The sequence below is a fragment of the Dendrobates tinctorius genome, unplaced genomic scaffold, assembly GCF_039654945.1.
Source record: "Dendrobates tinctorius isolate UK_male_01 unplaced genomic scaffold, ASM3965494v1 ptg000084l, whole genome shotgun sequence".
Lineage (NCBI taxonomy): Eukaryota > Metazoa > Chordata > Amphibia > Anura > Dendrobatidae > Dendrobates > Dendrobates tinctorius.
The window spans coordinates 1,200,349-1,223,060 of NW_027361752.1; the positions used below are offsets into that span (position 1 = coordinate 1,200,349).

General features: G+C 47.0%; 1 protein-coding gene and 1 pseudogene across 3 annotated transcripts in view; both read left to right on the forward strand.

Moving 5' to 3' along the window:
• Nucleotides 1-22,712, forward strand: part of LOC141097313 (cell cycle control protein 50C-like) — a 132,614-nt gene that overhangs the window by 97,222 nt on the left and 12,680 nt on the right. The window contains exons 1-2 of one of the 3 annotated variants that reach the window (XM_073584386.1): nt 9,810-9,878; nt 10,854-10,950. In XM_073584386.1, coding sequence (XP_073440487.1) covers nt 10,911-10,950 — 40 coding nt within the window. In that variant the 5' untranslated portion in view covers nt 9,810-9,878; nt 10,854-10,910. Of the gene's footprint in view, nt 1-9,809; nt 9,897-10,853; nt 10,951-22,712 lie in introns of those variants that run through there. The other 2 variants (XM_073584387.1, XM_073584385.1) reach the window with 2 other exon arrangements.
• On the forward strand, nt 2,491-10,797 carry LOC141097290 (microtubule-associated serine/threonine-protein kinase 3 pseudogene; annotated as a pseudogene).

Sequence of the window (22,712 nt, forward strand, 5' to 3'; positions counted from 1 at the left end):
ATATCTATAAATTAAATGTTCAGCCTCTTATTTCTGTAGTTATACAAGAAATTCAATCCTGGAAATCCATTAAATTATCCTTTGCAGGTAAAGCCCATCTAATATATGATCTCTTTCCCTAAAATACTCTTTCCTTTACAGACGCTCCCGGTTCTACTTTCTAAAGCTGATGATAGGCTACTGACACGAGCCTTCTGCCAATTTATTTGGGGCTCAGAAGGGGGCTCTGGAATTAGTGTTTTTAAGCTACAGCAAACCAAATCTTTGGGTGGACTTAATCTCCCAAATTTACGCCTCTACAGTATAGCGGCTGCTTTTCGCCATTCCCTTGATTGGATATACGCCTTTAATCGCTTCACTAATACCCCAATAGATGAGGCCATGTGTAGACCCTTCAGCTTCCCAGCATTGCTTCACCTACGAAATGCTGAAATTCCAGTGGAGGTTAGAGATAATCCTCTATTATGGTCGGTAATCTTGGGATGGCGTCAAGCTAGACGAGTTAGCGGTCTTGACCCCCACATCTCGATGTTTCTTCCCTTTCAAGGTAACCCCTCTTTTCTACAAGGCAAGTCAGCTCTCATTTACAAGGTGCTTGGAAACAATGGGTGTAGACTGGTCCGAGATACGTTAACAAATAATCAATGCCTTCTTACCTTAGAGGACATGGTTTTCAAATACCCAATCCTTACAGTAGACAATTTTACCGGATGATGCTAGAACACACCCTCTAAATTTAATATCCATTAAAGCCCAAATGGGAACTTATTCTATGAGTCTTATATATAAATCATTAAGCCTTCTATACATTGGTCAGACTCTTCACCAGGCCCTGGAAAATGGGTTGCTCAATTAACGAACTGTCGGGTAAATGACCTTTTGAAAGCCACTATGCGTATTAACTCTAAATTACCATATGACAGTTACATAACCATGTCTCTTATGATATTTCATAGAGCATACTTCTCCCCGGAGGTCAAGTCTAAAATGTCCCCCTCAGGGGACTATCCCTGCCCTAAATGCTTACACTCTCCAGCTGATATTTTCCATTGCCTTTGGGACTGCCCAATAAAAAGCGAGGTGTGGGATTCTGGCATATCTATCTCTCTCTCCCCAGAGAGGGCCATATTTAATATTCTCGCACAGGACCAGTTGGTGAGGCTTTCTGTCCAGCAGTGCCGCATCTTGTTCATATGGGCGGCAGCCACACGTAAAAGCATTCTCCGTTTGTTGGCACAGGATGCAACACCTTCTTTAAGCTTAATTACTACAAAAGTAACATATCTCTTCAAAATGGATTGGATAGAGACCTTACTTAATAAAGAAAAAGACACTGACCGCTTTTTTTTCACATGGTCCTCTTTTATCAATACTCAGACATCTTCCACAAGCCAGGCGAAACATAGTTGTTTCCAGCTCACCAACTGGTATATGAGAGAGCAGCTTGCTGGTAATATCCCTGTTAGACTGGAATGAAATTGTGTTACGAAGTTATGGAGTTTGCCCGGGGGAGTGGAGGGGGAGGGGCGGGGGGGTTATAGTTGAAAAAATGCCGTCTAATGTTAATAATATTGCATAAATGTTCTTCTGTTATGTTATTGGACATTATATGTATATTTTGTAATACACTCAATAAAGACGGTTTAAAAAAAAAAAATGTTTGAAAACATATGGTCGGCCATTATGACATCACTGATGGTCGGCCATTATGACATCACAGATGGTCAGCCATTATGATATCACAGATGGTCGACCATTATGACATCACCGCTCGCAGTTACTTATGCTGTGTACACAGGGTTCCGGCTGCCATTTTGGCTCCCTAGTGACTGAGTGCATTTGCAATTTTTCGCTATGGCTGAATTTCTTCTAGACAAGCTTCAGGTAGAAGGATTATTGGAGATTATTTACACCCATTGCTCTGACATTACGCTTCTACCACCCGATGGCGTCCTCGGCTTCACTCACCGGCTGGTGGTGGAGCTAGTGCAGGACTGCCTGACCAAATACCACCAAGACCGTCTTACCTCAGAGTATCTGACAGATTTAACCCGGAACATCAGGACATTACTACAGCAGGCTGAAGAAAAATCTCAAGATGGAGATTTGGCTTTTGTTAAAGAACTGGCCGAAAAAGTCCGGTATGTGCTGGAAGGTCCGGCCCGCTCCCCGGAACGCCTGGAGACACCACAAGGCGAGTACAAAGATGGGGAAAATGTCCCCCTGGAATCCCCGGACCCTAACACGAGTCAGGCGGGGCTGAGCAGCGATCTGACCACAGAAACCCCTGAGCTGCAGGATCCTGAGAGTGTGATCTGTGAGATCCCGGAGATCCACGAGCCTGCCACTGAGACACCAGAAGGCGACGACAAAGACGGGGAAAATGTTCCCCCGGAATCCCCGGACCCTAATACGAGTCATCCGGGGCCAAGCAGCGATCTGACAACAGAAACCCCTGAGCTGCCGGATCCTGAGAGTGTGATCTGTGAGATGCCAGAGATCCACGAGCCTGCCACTAACTTGATGGAATCATTGATCCCGGCGAGAAAGCCGCATATGAGCGACTTCGAGACATCCAAGCTGATCAGCGGCGGATGTTTTGGGGCTGTCTACTTAGTGCAGCACAAATACTCACAGCAGATCTTCGCTATGAAGAAAATGGCGAAGAAGAACCTGGAAACTGAAAAACACGTGGAAGCGGCCTTTCTGGAGAGGGACATCATGACCTTCGCTGATTGTCCCTTTGTGGTCTCCATGCTCTGCTCCTTCCCTACTAGATCTCACCTGTGTATGGTCATGGAGTATGTTGGAGGTGGAGACTGTGGGTCCCTTCTAAGCACCAAGGGCCGTTTATCTATCCCCTTGGCCCGTCTGTACTTTGCAGAAACAGTTCTTGCTGTGGAATACCTGCACAGCTATGGTGTGGTGCACCGAGACCTGAAACCGTACAACCTACTGATTACAACTGCTGGGCACGTTAAAGTCGCCGATTTTGGACTTTCAAAAATTGGTGTCATGATACCAAAAACCAACAACTATAAGCAATCAGTGAAGGACATCTCCAGAGAGTTCAAGGACCTTGAGAATTGTGGTACCCTGAATTACATGGCCCCAGAGGTCATCCTAATGAAAGACTACGGAAGACCTGTTGACTGGTGGTCAATGGGGATCATCCTCCATGAATTTCTGGTTGGATCTTTACCATTTGATACGGATTTCATACCTGAGCTTAAAAGAATGATTGTCATGGGAAAAATACCTTGGAATTACAAACGCTGTCCACCCCGTGAGGCTAAGAACCTCATCACTGACCTGCTCAAAAAAAATCCTGAGCAAAGACTTGGGACAGGTGGAGCATTTGAGATTAAGGATCATCCATTCATGAAAAAATTAGATTTTGACAATCTTCTAAATCAGAAGCCGATGTATATTCCTCATCTTGTGTCAGATGTGGACACCAGCCTCTTTATCAATCACGCTCATAGAGACATGCTTATGGTCTCAGAGAAAGAAGAGGACACAAGTGAGGACAAGGACCTTGACTTCCAAAATTTTACGTCATCCTCTGAAAGGCTTTCTAAACTCTGCACCATCGCTACCATCACGATGAACAATGAGAATTCAAAGTCCCATCCAGAGTGTACCCAAGCATCAGACATCGAGAAAAGAAAATCTGCAATAAATCCAAATGCAGAGCAAGAAAGCCCAGAAAATGTAAAAAAGGAGAAAAAGAGAAGAGGTTCCACCTTCCGCCGGATCTTATCATCCTGCCGGCGTGGATTATCTAGGGCTGCCCGCGTGTTTACATGTTGTTGCCGCTCCCCTACGACATCTAAAAGTTGGTAAACCTCCACATCCAGCGCCCTGAGGTCCAGCAGATCCACCATCACTGCTGGAGAAGTATAGAAGTGCAATTCCACAACAGTTTTTTTTATTTTTTTACCATGTTCACCAAATGCTAAATCTGACCTGCCATTATGATTCGCCAGGTCATTATGAGATGACAGATACCAAACATGTATAGATTGTTTTTTATTTACGTGGTGAAAAAAAATCCAAAGTTTAATAAAAAAAAAAATTGCACCATTTTCTGAGATCCGTATCGTCTCCATTTTTTGGGATCTGGGGCTGGGTCAGGGCTTATATTTTGCGCGCCGAGCTGATGTTTTTAGTGATAGCATTTTAGGGTAGATACGATTTTTTTAATCACCCGTTGCTATGAACCAAAAAAACGTAATTTTGCGGTTTGGATTTTTTTCTCGTTACGTAGTTTACCAATCAGATTGCCTTTGTATTTGGATAAATTGGGAGTTTCTTAATGCAGCAATATGAAATATATGATCGCTTTTTTGTATTGTTTTATTTTGACTATGGAAATATGAAGTTTAAACTTTTTTTATATTTTTTAAAACATTTTTTTTCCACTTTTGACTTGCTTCAATACAGTAGTCTCCATAGAAGACTTGAAGCTGCAATCATCTGATCGCTTGTACTACGTATAGCCTTGCTATGTGTAGCAGAAATCATCATCTCCAGGGGCGTCCGTGGGTGTGGTTTGTGACACGCTTCCGGCACGCATGTGTTAAATGCAGCTGTCAGAGATTGACAGTGGCATTTAACATGTTAGCTGCCGCAGGTGGATCGCAATTTCAGCTGTTAGGGGCACATGACAGTTGATCAAACCAGCTATCATGTGTCAGAAAAGATGTGGGCTCAGCGTCGGACTCGGAGCCCGTATCAAAGGAAGGGAGGCGACCTAAGATGTACTTATACGTGATAGGTCGTGAAGGGATAAGTAGAACAATATTTTATTTTTCAAAACTTATGTCTAAGTTCAGAAAAAAATGAATATAGGAGGTCAAAATGCAAAATATAAGGACAACAGAGCCCAATAGATTGGTGGAAGGGAGTGCTAAAAATTATTGGGAAAAGAGGTGCAAAATACTTGCCCCTGGAAATTGCAGCCCACAATACACCAGTAATTCTTGGCAGGTTCATTACAGAAAAATTAGTAATTAAAAAGTGCCACTAAAATCACTGGGCTGTGTAATACATGAAGGTGCTGAGCCCTCCAGAATGAAAGGTTTTTTCTTAATTTTCTCTCTGCCATTATATTTCAATGTCCCGGTCAAGACAGACTCAATAATTCCAGTTTATACAGTAAAGCCGAAAGCCGACACGTGAGCTACAGAAAATAGAAAGTCTAATCCTGTTACATTTGCTTTAATGACCAAAGTGAAATCTGCAATAGTTAAAGGGAATCTGTCAGTAGGATCAACCATCCTAAGCCGTCTATATAGGCTATAGGAAGCTGAGTAAAATGATATGTTTTTCTTAATATGGAAATGAGCTGTTAAGATCTATGGGGCGGATATAGATCTCCCTGAGAATCTGACTGTAAATAAAAGGGGGCATTTCCAGTGGAGACATGTAATGACTGACAGTCTGCTCTCCTGATCTACATGTCTCAGAGTTGGAACACCCTCTTTCATTTAAATAAGTTCTGGAAGAGGATTTTCAGGGAGGTCTGTATGGGGCCCATAGAACTTAACAGCTAATTTACATATTTAAAAACATTGTGGATTTCTCTAGAATAAGACATTGGAACACAGATATCCAAAGACATACCAAAAGGGAATTTAGATTGTGAGCCCCATCGGGGACAGTGATGATAATGTATGTAAAGCGCTGTGGAATATGGCTATACAGTTGTGGCCAAAAGTATTGACACCCCTGCAATTCTGTCAGATAATACTCAGTTTCTTCCTGAAAATGATTGCAAACACATTCTTTGGTATTATTATCTTCATTTAATTTGTCTTAAATGAAAAAACACAAAAGAGAATGAAGCAAAAAGCAAAACATTGATCATTTCACACAAAACTCCAAAAAAGGGCCAGACAAAAGTATTGGCACCCTCAGCCTAAAACTTGGTTGCACAACCTTTAGCCAAAATAACTGCGACCAACCGCTTCCGGTAACCATCAATGAGTTTATTACAATGCTCTGCTGGAATTTTAGACCATTCTTCCTTGGCAAACTGCTCCATGACCCTGATATTAGAAGGGTGCCTTCTCCAAACTGCCATTTTTAGATCTCTCCACAGGTGTTCTATGGGATTCAAGTCTGGACTCATTGCTGGTCACCTTTAGAAGTCTCCAGTGCTTTCTCAAACCATTTTCTAGTGCTTTTGGAAGTGTGTTTTGGGTCATTGTCCCGCTGGAAGACCCATGACCTCTGAGGGAGACCCAGCTTTCTCACACTGTGCCCTACATTATGCTGCAAAATTTGTTGGTAGTCTTCTGACTTCATAATGCCATGCACACGATCAAGCAGTCCAGTGCCAGAGGCAGCAAAGCAACCCCAAAACATCAGGGAACCTCCGCCATGTTTGACTGTAGGGACCGTGTTCTTTTCTTTGAATGCCTCTTTTTTCTCCTGTAAACTCTATGTTGATGCCTTTGCCCAAAAAGCTCTACTTTTGTCTCTTCTGACCAGAGAACATTCTTCCAAAACGCTTTAGGCTTTTTCAGTTAAGTTTTGGCAAACTCCAGCCTGGCTTTTTTATGTCTCGGGGTAAGAAGTGGGGTCTTCCTGGGTCTCCTACCATACAGTCCCTTTTCATTCAGATGCCGACGGATAGTACGGGTTGACACTGTTGTACCCTCGGACTGCAGGACAGCTTGAACTTGTTTGGATGTTAGTTGAGGTTCTTTATCCAACATCTGCACAATCTTGCGTTGAAATCTCTTGTCAACTTTTCTTTTCTGTCCACATCTAGGGAGGTTAGCCACAGTGCCATGGGCTTTAAACTTCTTGATGACACTGCACACGGTAGACACAGGAACATTCAGGGATTTGGAGATGGACTTGTAGCCTTGAGATTGCTCATGCTTCCTCACAATTTGGTTTCTCAAGTCCTCAGACAGTTCTATGGTCTTCTTTCTTTTCTCCATGCTCAATGTGGTACACACAAGGACACAGGACAGAGGTTGAGCCAACTTTAATCCATGTCAACTGGCTGCAAGTGTGATTGAGTTATTGTGACGGCCGTCTGCGAATCTGGGCTGTAGTAGGGACAGCACCCCGAGTAACCCTGTGACCCTTAACCCCTATACAGGGATCTGGAATTGTAGCAAGGCCCAGGGGGTAGCTGTCTAGAGGAGCAGTGGACCAGAGCAGGGCGGCCGCCAAGGGGTCAAAACTAAAACCCGTAATCAAGGTCAGGAGGCAGGAGTCGGAGGCCGGAGGGCAGCAGAGGCACGAAATCAGCAGACAGAAGGAGAGTCAAAAGTCCAGGCCAAGGTCAGTAAAAAAACAGGAGGGCAGCAAAGGTACAAAATCAGCAGGCAGAAGGAGAGTCAGGAATCCAAGCGAAGGTCAGCGTCAAAAAATCAGAAGAGAGGCGGAGGTACAAAAATGTCAGGCAATAGAATGGTCAGAAATCCAAGCTGAGGTCAGAGTTTTCACTATAGCAAATTACAAAGTAGCACGCAGGGGAACCAAGAATATATCCGGCGGCTTGCAAGACCAGTCCCAAGGTATTTGAGGGATCAGGTCCTCCCTCACAGGTTCCTGGACTGATGATGTAATTAGGGCCGCCCCCAGGACCAGGCCAGATGGAGATGCAGTAAGCCCTACATGACTGACAGAGGGGCGGAGCCTGCGCCCACCAGATGCCTGCGCAGGAGCCTCTTCTCTGTCACCACCAGGGCCGGACTGGGACTAAAATTCAGCCCTGGCATTTGAAGTTACACAGGCCCACTAGTCACATGGTGACTATATAATATCTTTGTACAGTGGTAGTTTACAAGAAGTGAGAGGAGATTAACACGACTATATAACATGTAGTCACAGCTGTGCCCAGTATTTCAGCTCAGTCCTATTTATTGCTTTTAGGTACAGTACTCCTCCCAAAGCGCTGTCCCCTTTTGTATGCATGATTACAGAATTCCTGGCAGAACTGCTCTCTATTGGGCAACCAGACCCCCTGGTCATAGCCGCCCCTATCATACCTCCCAACTTTTGAAGAAGGGAAAGACGGACAAAGACTGTGGCCACGCCCAACCACACCCATTTCACAACTAGTCACACCCATGTCCACACCTAATCGCACCCATTTAGCACTGCTGATCACACTGACTGGTACTGAGGGCACAGTGGCTGGCATTATGGGCACACTGACTGGCACTAAGGAAGAGAGAAAACAGAGAGAGAGAGAAAAAAGAAAACAGAGAGAGCGAGAAAGAAAGGGGAAAGAAAGAAAGAACAGTGAGAGACAAAGAAAGAACAGTGAGAGACAGAGAAAGAACAGAGAGAGAAAGAAAGAGGGGAAAGAAAGAAAGAACAGAGAGAGACAGAGAAAGAACAGAGAGAGAAAGAAAGAAGTAAAGAAAAGAAAGAACAGAGAGAAAGAGAGGAAAGAAAAAGAAAGAAAGAGGGGAAGAAAGAACAGAGAGAGAAAAAAGAAAGATCAGAGAGAGAATGAAAGAACAGAGAAAGAAAGAAAAAGAGAGAAAGAAATAAAGAAAGATTCTACAAAGATACTATAGCAGCCCGAATCCCATTGTAGTGCCCACCTGAGCCTCCCGATGCAGGACCTATCATGATCCGCTCACATGGCCGACATCCCCGATTCCAAGGCGATCCTGCTGTCTGCGCTGTCGGAGGAGGACACGGTGATGGATCTGAAGCATTCCTGGTTCCGTCACAATCTCCTCAAGAAATTATCTCATTTCCGGTCAGCTTCCAGCACATCACTTCAGGTGGAACGTCATGTGTGTGTTTTAAAATGCTCCTCGGGGCTCCGCCGTGTACTCCTGTGTCAGTGGGAAAAGCCCGCTTTGTATGCTTTGTACACACTTGGCTCCGCTCCGTACATCCCGTACACATATGGCTCCACTCCATACATACACGGTTCCACTCCGTCCACCTTGTACACGCGTGGCTCCTCTCAGTACACCTCATACACGCGCGGCTCCTCTCCGTACACCTCGTACACGCGCGGCTCCTCTCCGTACACCTAGTACACGCGCGGCTCCTCTCCGTACACCTCGTACACGCGCGGCTCCTCTCCGTACACCTCGTACACGCGCGGCTCCTCTCCGTACACCTCGTACACACGCGGCTCCGCTCCGTACACCTCGTACACACACGGCTCCGCTCCGTACACCTCGTACACACAGCTCCGCTCCGTACACCTCGTACACACACGGCTCCGCTCCGTACACCTCGTACACACACAGCTCCGCTCCGTACACCTCGTACACACACGGCTCCGCTCCGTACACCTCGTACACACACGGCTCCTCTCCGTACACCTCGTACATGCGGCTCCTCTCCGTACACCTCGTACACACGCGGCTCCTCTCCGTACACCTCGTACACACACGGCTCCTCTCCGTACACCTCGTACACACACGGCTCCTCTCCGTACACCTCATACACACGGCTCCTCTCCGTACACCTCGTACACACGCGGCTCCTCTCCGTACACCTCGTACACACACGGCTCCTCTCCGTACACCTCGTACACACACGGCTCCTCTCCGTACACCTCATACACACGGCTCCTCTCCGTACACCTCGTACACACAGCTCCGCTCCGTACACCTCGTACACACACAGCTCTGCTACATCCACACTGTAAATCCTGACCCCACACATACTTACCTCAACCAGCACCATGACAACAGCAAAGCAGAGTCTTGCAGACGGTAGAGGCAAGGCTGTGCGCACAGGACCTGTGATGAGGTCACAGGAGGGGCGGAGTCAGGGGTGATATGATCGGGGGTCTGGACAAAGGCTCCTGATCATGTGACCCCCTGACTCCTCCCCTCCTGTGATCTCATCACAGGTCCTGCGAACAGAGCGAGCAGGCAAGCGAGTGCGACGCTGTGAGTGGCTGCGGGGGGGAGGGGGTCTCATGCTACGGCGAGGATGGGGTGCGTGGGGGGCGTGGCGGCTTATCTCCCTGCAGTGCGGGTGGAACTTGAATCTGTGCCCGCAGAGGGCCGGCGGCAGGAGCCACAGTGGCCGCAGCTGCTGGCAAGCGGCCAGATGTTCGGGCGCTGCCGCCCGCGGCCCACGTGACAGCGGCCCAGCGGGAAAATGCCCGGTTGGTTATATTGCCAATCCGGGCTTGGACATCACTGTCCTGTGACAGATCGCTGATCTGTCACATCACAGATCACTGTGACAGATCAGCTATCTGTCACAGGCACTGCTGCAGACTTCCTCATGCCTGCGCTTTGCAGGCAGTGAGGAAGTCAGCTCCCTGCAGGCCCCCCGTCGCCATCTTGGATCCCGGGTCCTGTAGGGAAAGAGCCCTCCGCAGCAGCGCTGCACATTGCGCTGCCGTGGGGGGCTCAGGGAAGCACGGCGGGAGCCCCCTCCCTGCCGATGCTTCCCTTTAACCCCCGGTACACAGCGATCGCGTTTGATCGCGGTGTGCAAGAGGTTAACGTGTCGGGGGCGGTCCGTGACCACCCCTGACACATTGTGCCGGGTGTCAGCTATGATAATTAGCTGACTCCCGGCCGCGATCAGCGGTGCTCACCACGTGGGCGCCGCTGATCGCTGGGACGTAATATTCCGTCCATGGTAGTTAGGTCCAGGGTCACATGGACGGAATATTACGTCCTTTGTAGGTAAGGGGTTAAGCCCATATAGATTATATAACTGTATCTTGAATATGTTTTGGTAAACAGCTAAAATGACAAAACTTTTGTCACTGTTCAAATATTTCTGGACCTAACTGTAATTAACATCGTTTTTGCCCTAGTGAAGAAATATTAGAATTGCATCAATTAAAATAATATGATTTAATGCATTTAATTATTATCTGTCTGCAGAATATACAGGGCGGTGGCTACTGTGCTCCATTTTCTGTATATAACAATGGCACCCCGATGGCGCCCTGTGGTGCAATTGCCAACAGCATGTTTAATGGTAAGTAACAGAATACACAGGACAACAAAGAAGGGGGTGATCTGTACAAAATACTCCAATATACTAAAAAATTGAATAGACTTAACAGTGTGGGCATATATTCTACATTTGGACCATTTACTAAGATGTTTGTACCATATTACTGCCCCGTAATGCTGCCGTTAAGTACACAAACTGAATAATAATTCAGTGGATATGTATGCTGCCTCCGTAGAGTATCCAAATAGGGCTGGTTTCACATTAGCGCTTTTCAAGCGCACGCACGGCCGGGGGTAGCTCCGCCCCCGAGCCGGCTCTCTGCCCGGCGTGCCCGCCCCTTGCTTGTAGCGCCGCCTCCTAGCGCACAGCGGCGCCTGCGATCGGCGCACCCTATCTTTAGCATAGGGTGCGCAGATCGTGCGCAGGCCGTGCGCTAGTTGCGCTTTGACCTGCGCTGCGCACTTTTGACGGTGCGCCGAGCATGACGAAATCCGAAAAGTTTGATTTTGGCGCGCACGGCGCACCGTCAAAAGTGCGCAGCGCAGGTCAAAGCGCAACTAGCGCACGGCCTGCGCACGATCTGCGCACCCTATGCTAAAGATAGGGTGCGCCGATCGCAGGCGCCGCTGTGCGCTAGGAGGCGGCGCTACAAGCAAGGGGCGGGCACGCCGGGCAGAGAGCCGGCTCGGGGGCGGAGCTACCCCCGGCCGTGCGTGCGCTTAAAAAGCGCTAATGTGAAACCAGCCTAATACTGCGATATAGTGCCCACTAGAGATGAGCGACTTTAAGTCGAGTCGAACGAAATCGGCCGACTATAGGAAAAAGTCGGGGGTCCGACTGAAACACGAAACACAATACAAGTCAATAGGTAAGCAAAGTCGGCAGATAGTGGAGGACAGTAAACACACCTACAGTGCCAATTTCAATGCCAAAAACATCAATTCTTATTACTTAAGCTTGCCAACCTTAATTTACTTTATAATAATAGTTACGCATTGAAAACTGGGGGATATTTGGCTAAAGTTGTGGGGGGGGGTAGGGCTGGCTCCAGGTTTTCGTGTGCCCCGGGCCAAAGAGTGTCAGTGCGCCCCTTTAACACATACCACAATTCATGATGCTCCGATATGGCACAGAAATATAGGTATAGCACAATGAAAAATACTTCACTTCTTACATGACATGACTGATATATCTATTTTAAATTCTACAATAGCTCAAAAAATGGACAGTATATTACTCCATACAGTATTATGGCCACCACATGGTGCGCCATACAGAATAAAGAGCCCCATATATTTCTCCATACAGAATAATTGGTCCCATATAATGTTCCATACAGTATATGATGAGCTCCACATAATGCTATAGTATATGATGGTCTCCATGGATGATGCTCCAGTGTGTTATGGGCCCAAATAATGCTCCATATATAATGGGTCCCATCTCTAATGCTCCAGTGTATAATGGGCCCCATAGATGCTGCTCCAGTGTCTGATGTCCCCTATTTGGAATGCTCCAGTATATGATGGGCCCCATGGATGATGCTCCAGTGTGTTATGGGCCCAAATAATGCTCCATATATAATGAGCCCCATTTCTAATGCTCCAGTGTATAATGGGCCCAGTAAATGCTGCTCCAGTGTCTGATGTCCCCCATTTGGAATGCTCCAGTATATGATGGTCTCCATCGATGATGCTCCAGTGTGTTATGGGCCCAAATAATGCTCCATATATAATGAGCCCCATTTCTAATGCTCCAGTGTGTAATGGGCCGCGTAAATGCTGCTCCAGTGTCTGATGTTCCCCATTTGGAATGCTCCAGTATATGATGGGCCTCATCGATGAATGCTCCAGTGTATGATGGACCCAAACAATGCTCCATATATAATCTGCCCCATTTAGAATGAACCCAGGCATGGTATGTGAAAAGAGCTCCATGGAGTAATCTGAAGTGTGGGCTGCCGCATCCTTCACTTTTGGTGTGGGTGAAGGACCCAAGGAAAGAGGTTGCTCCTGACCAGAAGCCTGCACTGACGACTCAGTGCTTGCATTTTTTGAAACTTCAGAAGAGGAGGTGATAGAGCTGGAGGCTGTTTCAGCAATGTAAGGCAAAACCAGTTCCTGATGCTCCGGCTTTAAAAGCAGTTTACCTACTCCCAGAAAAGAGAGCCATACAGGCCTTTCGGAGCCAGACCATGACGCAGGCTCAACACCTCCTGCCTTAGCTGCTATTGTGCTTTTGGCACTACCAGCAAATGCACCATCAGTACCAGCTGGCCCCCCTCGCCCACGGCCTCTTCCACCATACTTACTAATTTTTTTGAAAATGTACCCGAAATACCAGCAGATATATGGTACTGTATCAGAAGCGTACAGCTCTATACAGTCTAGGGATAATTGTAAATCTCCATATATATTTCATGAGTCATACACAGACGCTCACAGGATCAGTATGGATTACACAATAATATAAAAAGTTGAAAAAGGGTGCAGTATCACCAGATATAAGATAAGATAATCCTTTAATCGTCCCACCATGGGGAAATTCAGAGCATTACAGCAGCAAGGCAGGAACAAGTACAGATACAGATGCATAAAGGCATTACATTGACAGTAGGTAGGTACATATACAGGGAAAAATAAATAAAAAATAAAATAAAATGTAACCGGACTGTCACAACTTTGGATCTATCAGTTCACTGTTTGGGTCGTTCTCCGTTTTGGACAGTGCTGGTTATACAGCCTAACTGCAGCAGGAAGGAAGGACTTTCGATAGCGCTCCCTCTCACATTTAGGATGAAGTAGCCGGTCACTGACAGTACTGCACATCTTTGTCACGGTCTTATGCATGGGATGGGAATCATTCTGCACCATGTAGCTCACCTTGGCCAGTATCCTCCTGTCGCCTACTTCTTGAACTGGGTCAAGGGGGCATCCCAGGACAGAGCTGGCCCTTCTAATCAGTTTGTCCAGCCTATTCCTATCCCTGGTTGATATGCCACTACCCCAGCACGCCACACCAAAGAAGATGACTGATGCCACAACAGAGTTGAAGAAGGATGCAAGGAGTGCCCCTCTAACTCCGAAGGCTTTCAGCCTTCTGAGCAGATAAAGCCTGCTTTGGCTCTTCCTGTACACTGCATCCAAGTGATGGGCCCAGTCAAGCTTATTATTGAGGATCACACCAAGGTACTTATAGGTGTCGACTATCTCAATGTCATTTCCCTGAATGTTCACCACTACTGGTGGATTTTTGCCTTTGCGAAAGTCCACCACCAATTCCTTGGTCTTCCCGGAATTAATCCTAAGGTGGTTCCTCTGACACCATTGCACAAAAGCTTGGTTAGTGTCTCTGTACTCTCTTTCATCACCTCCTGTGATGAGACCTACTATTGCAGAGTCATCAGAATACTTCTGCAAGTAGCAGCTAGATGAGTTGCACCTAAAATCCGCAGTGTACAGTGTGAAGAGAAAAGGGGCAAGAACTGTACCTTGAGGTGCCCCTGTATTGCAGATCACCGTGTGACACACTGTCCCGAACCTTTACAAACTGAGGTCGGTTCGTGAGGTAGTTAAGGATCCAGGTGGAGAGTTGGAGGTCCACACCAACAAGGCCCAGCTTGTCTCTCAGTAGACCTGGCTGTATGGTGTTAAAAGCACTAGAGAAATCGAAGAACATTATTCTCACAGTGTTCCCAGGTTTCTCCAGGTGAGAGAGAGTCCTATCTAGAAGGTGGATAATGGCATCATCCACACCAATGCCCGGCCTGTAGGCAAACTGGAGAGGGTCCATATCCGAGCTCACTAGAGGACGGAGACGTGTGAGAACCAATCTCTCTAATACCTTCATCAGGTGTGATGTCAATGCTACAGGTCTATAGTCATTAAGGTCTTTCGGATAAGGTTTCTTCGGAACCGGTACCACACACGATAATTTCCACAGTTGTGGTACTATACCCATTCTCAGGCTCATATTGAACAGATATGTAATGATCTCACTCAGCTGGTGCCCGCAGGTTTTGATTAGTCTTGCACTGATGCCGTCAGGACCTGCAGCCTTCAAAACTTTGATCTTATTCAGTTCTTTTGCAACCTGGGTACTTGTGAAGAACAGACCCTGGCTCAGTTGACAAGTTGCAGCAGGGGGTGAGGTTATTGTAGCAGAGAGGTGTGAATGGTATGCAGGGGCAGGAGCAGCCAGTGTGTGATTAAATCTGTTAAAGAATAGATTAAGTTCATTAAGCCCCTCTTTATCTACAACCATCCTGGAGACAGTCCGTCTATGCCCAGATATAGACTTTAGACCCTCCCAGACTTCATGGATCCTTTTCTGTGACAGTTTCAGTTCAATTTTTCTCTTATAATTAGCCTTTCCCTGCCTGATTAGATTCTTCAGATCTTTCTGCACCTCTCGCAGCCTGCCCTTGTCACCTGATCTGAAGGCCAACTTCTTCTCTTTGAGGAGAGCCTTTATTCCGGGGCTGATCCATGGTTTGTTGTTAGAGAAGCACCTCATTACTTTTGTGGGTACTGTGTTGTCTACACAGAAATTAATGTAGTCCGTTATACAGTGTGTGAGACCATCCATGTCATCACCATAGGAATCTTGCAGCACTTCCCAAGTGGTTGTTTCAAAGCAGTCTCTCAGAGCATCATCACTCTCCTCAGTCCATATCCTCACTGTGCGAGTGACAGCAGGTTCTCTCTGTACAAGTGGCTTGTACACGGGTTGGAGGTGCACTAGGTTGTGATCCGATCTTCCAAGGGGCGGTAGGGCTGACGAGGCATATGCCCCTCTCACATTGGCAAAGAACAAGTCCAATGTTTTGTTATCTCTAGTGAGGCAGGTAACATACTGTGTGCAACTGGGTAGTATGGATGTTGGAGACACATGATTGAAGTCTCCCGAAACCAGAAGGAGTGCTTGGGGGTGAAGGGACTGCATCATGCTCACTGTGGATTGTAGGACCTCAGTGGCGGCATCAGCTTTCGCAGAAGGGGGGACATATGCAGCTATCATGATTACATGCGATAGTTCCCTCGGTAAATAAAAAGGTCTCATGCCCACAGCTAATAGCTCAATGTCCTTACAGCATGTTTGCTCTTTGACCACGATGTGCCTAGAGTCACACCCTCTATCATTCACAAATATCGCCAGCCCTCCGCCTTTCCTCTTACCGCTCTCCCTTGTCCTGTCCGCGCGAATGAGTTTAAAGCCGTCCAACGAGACAACAGTGTCCGGAGTACCTTCGGTGAGCCAGGTCTCTGTAAACAGCAACATGCTGCACTCCCTTAATTTCCGATGATGTCTGGTCAGCGCCGACAGTTCGTCCATCTCATTCCCGAGTGATCTCACATTGCCCATAATGACGGAGGGAAGAGCAGGTCTATAGCGCCTTCTTCTAGCTTTCCTGAGGGCTCCAGCTCTGCAACCTCTTCTCTTAGTCTTCCTTATTTCTGGTGGAATGTCCTCTGGTCTATTAGCAGCATGCTGCCTTGCTGTGTCCCTAAGCAGCAGTATAGCTTCTCTGGAGTAGACAATAGGGTCTTGTTCAGTTCCTGGATTTCCCAACACAATAGATCCAAGTAAAAACAAGGTAAAAAGTCCATCAAAGGTCCAGGTCCTCTTATGGTTTTTCATAGTGCAATGTCCCTTTGGAGTAACAATAAAAAAAAAAAGAGAAAGGAAAAATAGAAAATAGAAAAAAAGGAGATCAAAGAAGGAGCTACTGTAACAGGCTGCCACTCCAGCGGCGCCAGGAAGTAATATAGGAAGGTATATATAGTATGGTTTAAACATTCTGAATCTCCGTATATATTTCAGGAGGCAGACACAAACGCTCTCAGGCCCAATAGGGATTAGACAAGAATATAAAAAGCAGTAAATGGGTAATGTATCACAAACGTACAACTGTATACAGTGTGGGTGTAATCTTAAATCTTAAACTATATTTCTGGAGTAACAGACAGACGTTAACAGGCTCATTATGGATTACACCAGATTCAAAATAGCAAAAAAAGGGTACTGTGTCAGCGCTGTATACAGTGTTGGGCAAATTTGAAATCTCCGTATATATTTCCGGAGTCACCCTCAGACGCTCACTCAGTCTGCATTTGACCATAACACAAAATGTTGAAAAAAAGGTACTGAATAGCAAGAAAGCAAGTATATATATTATAGGGTACAATTTAAATCTCCGTATAGATATTCCCGTAGTCACCCTCAGACGCTCACCCAGTATGTATTTGACTGTAATACTAAATGTCGAACAAAGGTACTGTATAATAAGATAGAAGCTGTATATAGTATAGGGTAAAATTTTTATCTCTGTATATATAGACGGAGGAAACCACACACACTCACTCAGTATGGATTATACCGTAATAAAAAATTTAGAACAAAGGTACTGTATTAGCAGATACCTGGTGTATCCAGTCTAGGGGTAATTGTAAATTTCCATCTATATTTCCGGAGTCAGACACAGACACTCACAGGCTCAGTATGGATTACACCAGAATATAAAAAGTAGAAAAAGGGAAATGTATTCGAAGCGCACACCAGTATACATTGTTGGGGTACTTTTAAATCTTCATATTTATTTAAGTCTCAGTAAGCCAGTCCAGACTCTCCACTACTGGAAACTAGATGGATACAAGTACAGACGGAAAGTCGAGTGTTTGCAGAAATTTGGGAATTACTGATCACGGGAAAACCTCCCGGTAGATTTCGCAGAGGCGATGCTGACCCTCAATTACTTTGTCTGTGGAGACAGCGAAAACGGTTATTTGTGAAAAAAGGATTGCTGTATCGCAATAGCTTGGATCCCATCACCGTTACTCGTCTCCATCAAATTGTGATCACAGGGAGAGATGTAGACATGGTCCTCACTGCCTATCATGATGTGTCTGGTCACTTTGGAGTGCAAAAGACAGAAGCCACAGGCCGTAGGCGATTCTATTGGATTGGCATGAGAGGAGACATTGAAAAATGGTGGCAGGAATGTCACACGTCTGTGACTGGAAAAACTGTGAAAGCTGATCATAAAGCACCACTGCATCTGATTGTGAGTTGACGTCCATTACAAATGGTAGCCATTGATCATCTGAAGGTAGAGGCCAGCAGGACAGGCCATAGCTACATCTTAACCATCATCGATCAGTTCACCAAATTTGTAGTGGCCGTCCCTGTGAAGGATTTAACTGCCCAGACTACACAGCGGTGGAGCAGGGAGAGGTAAGTATTGCAACTTGCAAGTGCTGTGGCCATGAGCAAGCAGGGGCGGCCCACTCGTGGGCAATGGTACTGGCACAGGGCCCCTCATAGTACGCTGGGGTGTCTGACAGCGAGTGGGACCCCTCACTGTCAGAGACACTGAATTGTACTATGATTGGCCCTGTGCCAGTGCCGTCGGCCAAGAGTGGGCCCACCCACCTGTACAGAGCAACGGCACTTGCGCAAGGTGGTGACCCCAGCCCTTGGGGGGGGCAGCCCAGTTTGGGAGGTTTAAAAAATGGCATATGTTGATGTGTAGGATGTACATTCAGCAGCTGCAAATGGAGGAATTTGACAAGTCCGAGGAAGAGGAGGACAAAAGCGAGCCAAATTTCTTGCAACCTATGTGTCATCAGGGGAAGGTGGGACAAAATCCTTTGAAACCCATGCATGGTTCATTTTAATGAAGGTTAGATTATCAACATTTTGGGTCGACAGACGGTCCTTTTTTCTGTCAGGATTGATCCAGCAGCACTGAAGACTCTTTCAGATAGCACACTAGCAGCAGGGCAAGCGAGCTCCTGTAAGGCATATTGTGCCAATTCAGGCCAGGTGTCCAGTTTACAGGCCCAATAGTCGAAGGGGAATGACCTGTGAGGGAGAACATCGATATGGGAGGAGAAGTAGTTTGTAACCATAGTTGACAACTGCTGTCTCCTGTCACTTGCAATCTATGCAGTATTACCAGTCGTGTGAGCGGTACTTGAGAAATCAGTCCACAACATGGTCATGAAACCCCTGTCTCCAACGCCACTTCGGCTGTGTGTACCACGAACACCTCTTCCATTTTGCCCACTTCAGCTCGTTGGAGAACCAGCACCGCTGCTGTGTGTTGGGAATGCCTCAAACAAACGGTTCATCAGAGTTGCTTGTTTGTTAGCCAATATTATCGCTAGGTTCTCCTGTGGCATGATGTTGTGTAATTTGCCTTTATAGCGTGGATCGAGGATGCTGGCAAACCAGTAGTCGTCATCCTTCATCATTTTGGCAATGTGGGGGTCCCTTTTTAGGATCCGCAAAGCATAATCACACATGTGGGCCAATGTTCCAGGTGTCAATGACGCACTGGCAGTGGTGGGTGGAGGAGCACTTTCTGGCAAATCCACATCCCTCCTGTCACGCACAAACCCTGTACCTGACCTTGCCATGCCAACATTTTCTCTTGCCCCCAGAGAAGCATCCTCCTCCCCAAAATAATCATCCCCCTCCTCCTACTCCTCTTCTTCCTCCACCTCGTCCAGGACAGTTCCTGACCAGACAATGGCTGACTGTCATCAAGGCTTCCCTCCTCCTCCTCCTGTTCCTCCTCCGCTGCAGACGTCTGATCCTTAATGTGCATCAAAATTTGCATGAGCAGATGCATAAGTGGGATGCTCATGCTTATGATGGCGTCGTCTGCGCTTACCAGCCATGTGCATTCCTCAAAACACTGAAGGACTTTACAGAGGTCTTTCAGCTTTGACCACTGCACACCCGACAACTCCATGTCTGCCCTCAAACTGCCTGCCCGTGCATCCTCCCACAAATGCATTACAGCCTGCCTCTGTTCGCAGTGCCTCTCAACCATGTGCAGGGTGGAGTTCCACCTTGTTGCAACATCTATGATTAGGCGGTGCTTGTTGGGGTGGAGCAATTGCTGCAGCTTCTGCATACGACTGGAGTGTACGGGCGAGCGACGGATGTGCGAGCACAGTCTTCGCACCTTTTGGAGCAGGGCTGTTAACTCTGGATAATTATTTAGGAAGCACTGCACCACCAGGTTCAAAGTGTGAGCCAGGCAAGGTATGTGTGTGAGTTTTGCATGGCTGCCACAAAATTCCGGCCGTTATCACTGACTACCTTGCCTGGCTCAAGATGTAGACTGCCCAGCCATGACTCAGTTTGTTGGCCAGTACCTCCGCGATGTCTGTTGTCGCCCAAAGACATCATCTTTAAAACAGCCTGCTGCCGCTTACCACTAGCTGTTCGATAATGGGACACCTCGTGTGCAACACTGGCAGCTGCGGATGGAGTGCTCGTGCGACTGCGCTCTGTCGACGAGCTTTTGCTTCTTGAGGAGGAGGAGGAGGGTCGAACGCCTAGAGCCAACTGTTTCCTATACCGTGGGCTAGGCAGCACTGTTCCACCGCTGCTGTCCCCTGTGGTGCCTGCATCCACAACATTAACCCAGTGCGCAGTGATGGACACGTAACGGCCCTGGCCATGCCTACTGGACCATGCATCTGTTGTGAGGTGCACCTTTCCACTCACTGATTGTTTGAGTGCATGGACAATGCGGTCTCTCACATGCAGGTGGAGGGCAGGGATGGCTTTTCGAGAAAAGAAGTGCCGACTGGGTAGGTCATAGCATGAGACAGCGTAGGCCATGAGCTCTCGGAAAGCTTTGCTTTCAATCAAACGGAAGGGCATCGTGTCTAACGAGATCAGTTTGGCAATATAGGCGTTCAAAGCCAGTGTACGCGGATGAGAGGATGAGTACTTTCTTGTCCTACTCAGAGTGTCTGCTAGGGTGAGCTGGACTTGAGAGCTGCATATGGGGGAACTAGCAGTGGACCGGACGGACTGAGAGGGGGTTAGTGATGATGATGGTGTTGGCTGTGATGGCATAGATTTATTGTTTCGTTGCAAAATCATTGTGATTCCCTGACTGCTTTTGCCTTGCGACGACACCTCAACATTTATTGCTGGTGGTGTGCTTACCGGTTGCAGTGGTCTTACAGTGGGGGAAGCGATGGAGCGTTGCTAGCTACCTTCAGTTGGAGCAGGTGCACATGTGGTACCTGAGGATTTGTAGTCCGTCCACGCTTGCAAGTGCATGGTGGTTAAATGTCTAAGCATGCAACTGGTATTCAAATTTCTGAGATTTTTCCCTTGGCTAAAGGTCCTTCCGCACTTCTTACAGATAACCTTTGCCTCATCAGTAGGATTTTTGACAAAGAAGTGCCAAACTGCACTCTTCCTACTATGGTATAAATTTTCAGGGCTTGCACGCTGTGGCCAAGCTGTCCTGCACCTCTTTTGGTTTTTGTTCCACGTTTTTGGACAGCTACGGGCTGCCAGATAACCGCTGCTGAGATGTCGATGCCTGCCGCGGATCCTTCTTATCTGAGCTATTGCCAGCGGCACCCTCTTCCCCCAATGGATGCCAATCCGGGTCAACAACTGGGTCATCCATCACCTCCTCTTCAATTTCATCTGCACCTTCCTCTTTGTCGCCGTGTAAGGTGGTATAGTATGCGGGAAGGGGCACCTGAGTTTCATCAGGGTCAGATTCTGTCTCAGTAGACTGCGAGGGCAATGTAGTGCTGTGGGTCAATGTACCAGCAGAAACATCTAGCAGTGGCTGTGCATCAGTGCACTCCATGTCAGATTCATCTTGGACTGGGAAATTCAGGATTTAACTGGATAACCCAGGCATGGTATGTGAAAAGAGCTCCATGGAGTAATCTGAAGTGTGGGCTGCCGCATCCTTCACTTTTGGTGGGGTTGAAAGACACAAGGGAAGGTGTTGTTCTTGACCAGGAGCCTGCACTGCCGACTCAGTGCTTGCAGGTTTTGAAAGTTCAGAAGAGGAGACAATAGAGCTGGTGGCTGTTTCGGCAATGTAAGCCAAAATCTGTTCCTGATGCACTGGCTTTAAAAGCTGTTTTCCTACTCCCAGAAAAGGGAACCTTACAGGCCTTCTTGTGCCAGGCGATGACGCAGGCTCAACACCTCCTGCCTTAGCTGCTATTGTGCTTTTGGCATAACCAGCAGATGCACCACCACCAGCATCAGTACCAGCTGCTCCCCCGCCCACGTTCGTGGCCTCTTCCACCATACTTCCTCATGTTTGTGAAAATGTAACAAAAATACCAGCAGTACTGTATGAGGAGCGTACAGCTGTATAAGGTGTAGGTAAAAATTTAAATCTCCGTATATATTTCCTTAGTCACAGACGCTCTCCCAGTATGTATTTGACTGTAATCCAACCAGCAGATATACGGTACTGTATCAGAAGCTGACAGCTCTATACGGTGTATGTATGGAAAAATGAAAATCTCCGTCTATTTTTTAACGGAGTCACACTCAGATAGCATGTATTTGTCCGTGATACCAGCCAGTACACGGTAGTGTGTGAGGAGCGTACAGCTCTATACGGTGTATGTATGGACATTTTTAAATATCCGTCTATTTTTTTACGGCGTCAACAGCAGATATACGATTCTGTTAGAGAAGCGGACAGCCCTATACGGTGTATGGAAAAATGGAAATGTCCGTCTATGTATTTACGCACTCACACACACACGCGCTGTCTCTGTATAGATTGGACCATAATCCAAACAGCAGATATACGATACTGTTTGACAAGCGGAAAGATTTATACGGTGTATGTATGGAAAATTTTAAATCTCCATCTATTTTTTTACGGAGTCACACACAGATAGCATGTATATGTCCGTGATACCAGCCGGTACACGGTAGTTTGTGAGGAGCGTACACCTCTATATGGTGTGTGAAGAAATGAACCC